Source organism: Protomyctophum parallelum, assembly GCF_964188405.1.
Source record: "Protomyctophum parallelum genome assembly, chromosome: 4".
Taxonomy (NCBI): Eukaryota; Metazoa; Chordata; class Actinopteri; order Myctophiformes; family Myctophidae; genus Protomyctophum; species Protomyctophum parallelum.
Genome location: NC_139700.1, coordinates 12,057,197 through 12,066,700, shown reverse-complemented (window position 1 = coordinate 12,066,700; position 9,504 = coordinate 12,057,197). Strand labels below are relative to the sequence as shown.

Sequence of the window (9,504 nt, the reverse complement as noted above, 5' to 3'; positions counted from 1 at the left end):
GACGGACGGAGTGAGTAATGGCTTTCAGAAACGGAAGCAGGCGCCGATGCTAGGGAGAGGTGTACTTGCTAGGGGGAGGGGGTACTATGTATAGATTCAAAAATAAATTACAATACTTACCTGCCCAAAATAGGGATGCCAGATTGAAAGTGGTTAAACTAGCACAACAATGTAGGCCTATTTTAGGCCCATTAACCTAAAGTGAGGGAGGGGGCTCACAGTCGTTTCACCAAAATAATCAAATTGAACATTCTGTCATCCATGAACAATGTTTGTCAGTTATACTATAAATCTCGCCATTTTTGTATACCACACCATAGACAACCTACAGTATATAAGGTTAAAATTTCCAAATTTCATCATATTTTAAGTAGCATGTGACATGTCAAACTAGGGGGGTTTCATGATTCTGAATCCATTCCAAGCATTAGTTGAGAAATACTCCTTGGCCTAAAAACGGCGAATTTAGGCCAAGGAGTGTTTTCTGTGCAAAACTAATGCTTAGAATGGACCTTAATGACCAAGTGAATAGAAATAGAAAAGAAAACAAATAAAAAGTATGTCATGACATCACAGGTTAATCTCTATTCCTTGAGCTTTTGGGCCTGTGGCTCCCCAGTTATATGACGTCCGACCGAATGGTCTCAAACTTGCTTTGGATTCATGCCCTGGACTGTTTTTAGGCTATGACTAAATAAACCAGTTGTATTCCTTTCACTGCAGGGATGCCCATCCCTGCATTACACTGGCACAATCAACCTTATTTGCTTTATGAACTCTCTTTATTGTCAGACATTATGTTTCGTTACTGATGCCTGTTGGTTGTATGAAAAGATGTAATACATACTTTTAGGTTTGATACGATATAGTATTTTATGTTCACACTTCAGTCTTGCGACCCAGCAGCCATGTATGCAGAAACACATACACACATTTGACAGTACAAAGATCAAAACAAGATTACATACCAGTGCATGATGACAAGAGCAATATTCACCGCTCAGCCTACCTGACCAAACTCCTGATTAAGCCTCAAAGTCGATTGGTGGACAAAGGACCTCTTTAGTCTGACCTTATTGTATGCTGGGACACCATATCTCCTTCCTGAAGGCAGCAACCTATATTCTCCATACAACACATGGCTAGTGTACTGTAGTAGTGTTTGAGGTGAAGTTCCTTGCCAAGCTTAGATTGCTGCTATACTGTACGTGGATGTATATAGCCTCTGAAGTGGTTGTCCAACAATCTTTGAACAAATGTTCAGTTGTTGCAGCAGTTGTGACTTTAGCGCTGCAGACAAACATCCATACCATGTGGTACAACAGTACTGGAGAACAAAAGAAGAATCTGTCTACTAGCACCGAAGGAACTTTTGGTGTTAGCATTATGTTATGCTTTAGCTATTGAAAAATAGCAGATCTACAAGCTCATAGCGTGCCACCGAGTGGCGTGCTACGAGCTTGTAGATCTGCTATTTTTTTTAATCGAAGAACGACTGACATAGAAACATAGCTTTTCCAGAAAACTGTCTGATGTATTAATTCTTTGTAATCCTTGATAAAGATCCACAGACCATTTCTTCTACGAAGAAAGGTTTTCATCAGAGGAGTGAATTTACAGCTAAGGGGCTTCATACGTCCATTATCTTGATGGCTTGCAATTTTCTGAGCAAAGAGCATTTCACACTTGATCTCTCTAATAAATAGGATTATAATATGTCTTGCTGTAGCCTAATCCATCGGCATGCTTGATCATGCTTCCCCATCCATATCAAGAAAACTTGATATTTCCTATGCTATGGATAAGGTTCAGTGACTTTGTGAGATGCTGTAAATGGAGGGAATGACAGCATTGTGCATTCAGAGATTCATTTCATATTGTTGCTCTCCATCAAAAACCTTGAATCTGAATTTACCTTAATATTTATACAAATGCCCTATTGGCCTATTTTATAATTTGTCGCACAAAAGTAGCAAAAATAGTAGATCTACAAGCGCACAAGCTCCTTTTTTTAACCGTGTCTGATCAAGTGAACAACATCCTTGGGGTTGGCCACATGGTCAACAAACTTCTGACTTAAACGAGACATATTGAATGTCTTGAACGCTCCACTGTAGTCCAGTCTGAGTCGAATCAGAGCTTTCTCTGGAGTGAGAGGACTTCCCAGTCGCTCTCTTCCAGCTTCCTCTATGCATTGTTAGTTTGTAGATAGGCCCTATACTACTTGAATAGAAAATAAATAGTAAAACTACATTTTGCCTATAATGACATGCCCAAATTAGGCATGACAGATTGAAATTAGTTGAGTTTGTCTGTGGGGTTTATAGATATTTAACCTAAAAGTATCAACAAGAGCTTATTGCTAAATAATAATAATTGGATCCATTGGAACACAGATTTCTTTTCCCCATTTTTGTTTTAAATAACCATTTACACAAGTTGCCTTGGCCTATAGAGCATCGCAGTCCCGCCCCCTCGAGAGACCCGGAAAATAATTCCCCATTCATTTTCCTCATAGGCTTTTCAAAAAGTATTTATTTAAAGAATTTTACCGCGGACAAAGCCAACTCTTGCCGTGACAAATCATGGCAATAAACACAATGTTTTGGGCGGAGCAAATAATTAGAAAGAAGAAAAAACAACACATTTAGTTTTTCTTCTTTGTAATTATTTGTTTGGTCCAAAATATTGTGTTTGTTGTCATGATTTGTCACGACTCGAGTTGGCTTCGTACAACACTTAAAATGTCTTTAAATAAATACTTTTTGAAATGTTTATGGGGAAAATGCATTGGGAATTATTTCCTGGGCCTGGCGTCGTCATGAACTGCGACGCTCTATACAGGCCTAATCTGCCCAACAGAGAAAGTATACTGTATATATTTTATTAGGCCTACAATGCCATGTAATGTGTGACATAAAGGAATAAGAATAACCCAAAAGAACAGTGCTTCAATGCATGTATAAACATGTTTGCAATCATCTGTGATGTGGGTCGATCCCGCAGCCTGCAGGTGTTAATGAAGATGGAGAGCATCGAGGGCTCCCAGGTGACATTTGTGTAGGGTGTTGATGAAAGGGAGGCCAGGGCGTCACTTGACATCAGAGGCCGGTAATGGCTTAGGGATCAAACTGTGATCTCGTCTCATTTACTCAGCTGCGGCTCAAGTGCCTGTCAGAGAATGACGGCTTAGCTGTACAGATGCTCAGTGGGCACGAGAAGACCAGAGCCCAGTCTGTACCAGGACATTACTTAATTAAAGTTGGAGATGAAAAGTTATTTAACCGTTTCTGTGGGTTCTCGGAACGACACAATCTGGGAGCAGTACGTTGACATTGCGTTCCTTGTGGCAAACTGCTCCATTCTGCTGATGACTTCCGTTGTTGGCGTCGTGGCTAACCTGTTTGTTGTCTGGGCAGTGTATCACCAGAAATCACTGCAAACCTGGAACAATGCGCTGCTGGTGAATCTTGCCATCATAGACGTCCTTCGCTGTGCCGTGGACTGCCCCATGCTCTTCGCCATTGTCACCGTGGTGCATCAAAGGGAACGGGCGGGGGAATTGATCTGCAATGCACAGGTGGTTACTTTCTCCTTCGGATGCTGCGTCCAGCTGATGACGTTGGCATGCATAGGCGCAGAGAGATACCAGGCCATTGCACACCCCTTCCAATCTGTTCAAACAAGGAGAAAACGTGTTATGGTATTGCTTCCTCTGATTTGGACCTTGGCTATTGTAGTTGCCATTCTTTGTCTAACATTTGTGAAGGACTCACCTGTCTATATGAAATGCAATGGAACACACTTGGGAACAATGCATTCCGACACTTTTGGACTATACATTTTGGGCCCATTGTGGACAGCCTGCTTTGTTTTGATCACTGGATTCTACGCTCGCATATTTGCAATAGTACGAGCGCACGGCCGTAAAATATTTGACAAAGGGTCTGTCCATGTTTCTAGAAAAGAAAAAACAAAGGACACGACAGATGAACAAAAGAAAAACGAGGACAAAGGTGTCGAGGAGAAAGGACAAAGTGAATCAGAGCAAAACCAATCCCAGAGGCAAACGGTTGCACAGGTGGGGCAGGTAATACAAGCTGAACCAAATCAGTCAAACAAGTATTCTTTGATTGTTATACTGGGCTCAACAAAACCACCAGAGAGTAAAATTGAACTCATAGCTACAGTGAGGTTACATGAGTCAATTCAGGAAAAATCTCCTGTGAAAGTGCAGCAAGCTGAACCAAATGCAACAAAGGTGACGAAAGGTAGATTCAAAAACACTGCAGGCAACAAAGATGACACGGAAGCTCAAGTAAAAGTGGAGGCGTTGTTCCCCGGATTAGAACAAAGCATTCCTCATGTGAAGCAAGTGGAACCCAGCACATCCGGTAAAGATTTGGCGGTTTCCCTGCTCGACGTGACTGAAAAGCCAAAAGGCATCTTAACCAATGCGGACACTAAAATACACACAAAGTCATCCAAGGAAGATAATAAGCCAGTGGAAGTTGGTTTGAGGACCATTGTTACACAAAGCAGCTTTATAACATCGGATGATAGAAATGAGTTGAAACTAAAAGAGAAAACACTGTTTTGCCTGCAACGGCCTCTTGTGCTGCAAATAGAGCCAAAGCCATCCAATCAAGTTACTGTGGCTGATTTAATGAGCCCGGTAACGGAGGTACAAAGCATCTTCAAAAAGGAGAAAGTGTGTATCGAAAAGGAGCTGTATGAAACGAAAGAACGACGTCCTGAAAATGCATCTGCACCACAGGCAAATGGGACTGAATGCTCTTCAGCGTCGCTGATGAGCACAGAGCAAGTCACAGACAATAGCGGCAGAGAAGTGTTTGTCGTTAAAGATGATCAAGTTAGTGCATTTGCCCAAGCTCAAGCACATCACGCAAGCAAAGTGTCACGTGCAGAGACAGATGGTGCCGTTTGTATTATGCCTTCTTTAGGCAATAAAGAGAGAGTCAACAAAAACAAGGAAAGTAAAATGGCTAAGCGCTCTGGTTACATCATTTTCACCTTTCTCCTGTTCTGGTTGCCACTGATTACAACTATTCTGTTGAATTCTTTGGGCCATCATAACAGACGATCAGAGGTAGGCGTTTTCAATGGTTGGATGTTCCGGGGACCCCCCAGGGGACCCCAACGCAGTAACTGTCATTTCTTCCAAAAAATAATCACAGTACAGTACAGAGCACAGTACACTACAATACTGTACCGTAACTATAACAATAAATGTATAGTTGCACCGCTCAGTTCACACTGGTGTGATTTTTTTTATCTCAGTAAAGCAGTGAAACATTCTTTAAAAAAAACCAGCAGCCTCTGTCTTGGTTGTGCTATTATTTGCCTCCACGTGCTTACTGTAGTTATTATAGGCTAATTGCATTACTGTGTTTTTACCAAATCTTATATTGTTTATATTATGTGAAAGCACCAACAGTCATGCTCACAGTATTTATCAAGGTATTTGGTGCTTTCACATACTATATAAATATTTTTGTGAAAATATGGTAATGCCATAATAATAATAACTAATCGTGTGAAGGCAAATAATAGAACAGGCAAGAACATTAAGTAAGTTCGGAAAATCACAATTGACTATAATGCAGAAGTAGTTAGTTACAATAAATGTACTATTGCATGTCAACGATCCCAGGCGATCTAGTCTCATATCACGATATTGATAGAATATGGAATTATTGCCCAGTAACAAATAATCAATACAGGCCATACAAAATTATTTAAAAATGAGTAACATATTCAAGTTTTTCTGTTATTACAGATGTCCAGTTTATTAAACTGTATAACAGTAAAACATTCCATAACAACATAATTTGTTTGGCCTGGATGTACAGGTACTGGATAAATAATCTCCCCTCAATCAATTTGTTTCATGTACTATACTACAGGCCTATACAACCAAGTTGCTACAATATTATAATATTGCTCGAAAATGTTTACATTTCGACTGCATCTAAGGGTTAAGCAGGTAGCCTGTAATAAAATGTACAATTATGAAAACATCCAAATGTTTTTTGCCATTTCATGACATCGCTATCTTCTGGTTTCTAGGTCCTATCCGTCTCAGTTTCCTGCATGACGTCCCTTAGTGATCCCATAATATATGCAGTGGTGAACCCTCAGTTTCGGACAGAGTTTTACAGGCTCAGGAACAAGTGGAAATCATTTTGCAAAATGTGATTGCAACTGTTTTCCCACTCTTGAAAGACATGAAACCAGGACCAGATGAAAAAAGATGAACACGTGTTCGCCAACCTTGATGCATGTTTGCCCTAACGGGAGGTCGGACCACGGGGAAGCCCCCAAAATGTTAGCTGATTGCTCAGTGCTTGACAACCAACACAAATACTGGCAAATTCATTTCATAATGTATTCACAGAGTATTTCAAAAAGGTCAACTGAAAATTGAAATCGGGAAAGGTTAGGTTTCCATGTTTATTTTACGATGCTGCCTCTGGGGAGTTTGCTGTGTCCTGTCATGGAGACAATAATTGAACACAATCTTCCAGTGGGATTAAATTTGTCACGTCCATGGCAGTTAATAAACACTTGAGGGGGTTGCATGCTGAGAGCGGACCTGAGCGAACAAGGCAATCAACTCCTCACAGCACAGCTGCTGTGTTTGGGTCTCGACCACAGGACCTACCACTGGGCCAGTCAGGTCCACACATGTTAATACTATCTCGTCACCAGCACGCTGTTCTCTTCAGAGGAGAGCTTCACAGCATGTCTCAATGATTACCAAAACATTGTGAAATGAATTGAACAATTACTGATTTACTTGCACCACGGTGACGCTCACTGAAAATAGACTAATGTATGTGTGCGGCATGATGCATATAATTTATAGGCTTTAGATTATGCTACCACTATCCTATGTCAAATAGCAAACATGGGTACATATTTAGTAGAACTATTTATTTTATCCACGGAACCAAATGCCTATTGTGTCATACTCATTCTTATGTCATTTCTGTTATCTAGGATGACCAGATGTCTCCCCCCCCCCCCTTTGCATGGGACAGTCCCTCAGTCATTTCCAATTAAGACTTTTCAGGCGTCCCACAAATTGAGATCCTGTCCCACATTGTGACTGGCAGACAGCAGTGTTGAAATGCCCAAATATTTATTCCCCTAATAGTTGGCTTTAGGTGTAAAGCTCTCTCCTTGTCTCTTAGGCTACAGACTACAGTTCCAAGTCGACCATACCGCCAACATTTGCATTTTAAAACAACATGTGAGACGCCAGAGGGGTTTAATAACAAAATAATAGGCAATATTAGGTCCATGGTCAAATATGACATCAAGGCATTTAATAGCAACTTAAGTAATAACGTGCTAACCCCGTCCCGTCCCCCTGTCCCACATCATCCTGTCCCTCGATCATTCTGTCCCTCAAATGAACAGTTTGGATCTGATCACCCTACTGTTATCCTATGACTCATAATCAAATATGATATGTTTTACCCCATTTTGTTTGTCTGTTAACAAAATAAAAATTAGTCTGCATATTTTAATAATGAATGACCAGTAGGCGACCCCAAAATGATGAGTGACTTTTGGGTATAAAAGGTCAAGCTATATGAAGGTCAAAGTCGCACAAGGGAAATCACCCCATAACGTCTTCTGACAGCTATACTAGAGGTTGGAACATGTATCCAGCAAGCCCAACCCAGTAGTCACTTTGAGTGGCTACTTTAGGGGGTCCCTGGAACAACATATTTTCAGATGGGGGTCCCTGGAAATTGGAACAACATATTTTCAGATGGGGGTCCGCGGCCAAATACAGATAATTCTGGGGGTCCTTGACATGAAAAAGGTTGAGCATCACTGATATAGAAACATATGTTTTTCAGAAAACTGTCATGATTTAGAAGTATTTTTGAGTGGTGCAACCACTCCTACAACCAGCAATGTCCGTGCCTATCTATCTATGTGTCTACCTATGTTGTCATGAGCACGAGTATATGACTATAGGGTACCAGTAGGGGGCGCCAGAAACAGAGAGAGGGCTAGTGCTTCAATGTTGCCTGCTAATGGGGGGGGGGCTGCACCACTCAGTTCACTCGGGTGTGATGTTTTCTTTAGAATCGGCCTCAGGTCTAAAATGGTAAGGATAGAGTGGGGACAGAGAGCGCCAGCTATTCATTTCAATTGAAGTTGCTCAGTGGCGTTTTGAAGCACCCGGAAGAACACTTACTTCCACATTTGACCACCAAATGTTGTTTGGCAAATGTGGAAGTGTAAACGAGCGCTCAATGTTAAACCCCAGCTGCTGCTCGGGGTTTCTTTCCTCGTGCTAAATGCAGGGGCCTGCCTGCCGTTCCAGCTTTGACCACTACGTCTCGCGGCTTCAAAGTTGACCAGCCATTCTGGGGGCTTGGTGTGCCCCCTACGCTCCCCTGATGAGCAGCTTTTCATGAAACTGGGTGGGAATGATCATTAGGCTGCCCCCAAGTTCCGGCCCGAAAATGATACATTTTCAGTTCAGTCATTCAAAGTTCAAGGTCACAATCCAGGTCATTGTCAAAATGATACGTAATTATTCATATCTCAGGTGGAAATGGCATGTGATTATTGCATCTTTCACACCATGGTATACCGTAACCGGGGAGATGTGACTCACCGGTTTCATTAGAATAATGCTCTGAGGGAAACATGTTTTTTCCCTTTTTTACTGTATATGATTTCCATTTTTTTTCTCCATAGAACTGTATATTTCTACCTTATTATTATTTTTTCGGCTTTCGCCTTTTTATTTTATATTTTTTTATAGAGGGACAGACAGTAGGCTGACAGGAAATGAGGGAGAGAGATGGGGGAGTGACATGCAGTAAAGGCCGTCGGGATCGGGAGCCGAACCCGCGGCATACTGCCAGACTGAGCCACGGCCCAGGCCTATTTCTACCTTATTAAATGTCCCGATGAATTGAAAATGGAGGACCCTGTTGTAGTCAAGTTTTTGTGCTTTTTCTGGTTGTATCCTCAAGTAGCAGTTTTTGGATTGACCTGTACTTTTGTTTGAAATGTACCCATTCTACATACTGTGAAATAAAAATGTCAATCAATCAAAGCATTTAATTTCATTGGTTCTCCCGCCCGTCCAATCAGTGGGAGCAGGAGGCGGGGTGGGACGTGGGAGGCAGGTTCAAACAAGCCGAGCACACCAGGCTGTGACATAGACATGGAAACCTACTGTAGATGCGTCATTGGCTGCTGCAGTTCATTGGAACTGACATGTATCGCACTGTAAGGCACGCCCGCGCAGCTGCCTCTTAAGAGCTGCGACCCCAGCTTCCTCTGATTGGCCAACTCCGCTCTCTGACGCACACGGAAGCTTCTGTGACATAGAAAGATAGACGCCTCCTCCGGCTCTGGGGTCTATCATATGGCGGCTGACATTTTGAGCTCCAATATGAATCATCACTTCCTCGTCAGTGACATATCACTTCCAAGTGCCGGAAA

At 41.9% G+C, this 9,504-nt stretch overlaps 1 protein-coding gene across 1 annotated transcript; it reads left to right on the top strand.

Moving 5' to 3' along the window:
* Positions 1 to 2,968: 2,968 nt before the first annotated feature.
* Positions 2,969 to 9,216, top strand: LOC310857064 (melanopsin-B-like; the record flags this gene model as incomplete). Its single annotated transcript, XM_083762674.1, has 4 exons — positions 2,969 to 3,049; positions 3,157 to 3,237; positions 3,326 to 4,090; positions 9,151 to 9,216. The coding sequence occupies 4 exons, from the start codon at positions 2,969 to 2,971 to the stop codon at positions 9,214 to 9,216; spliced, it is 993 nt and encodes a 330-aa protein (XP_083618800.1).
* Between the last annotated feature and the right edge of the window lie 288 nt (positions 9,217 to 9,504).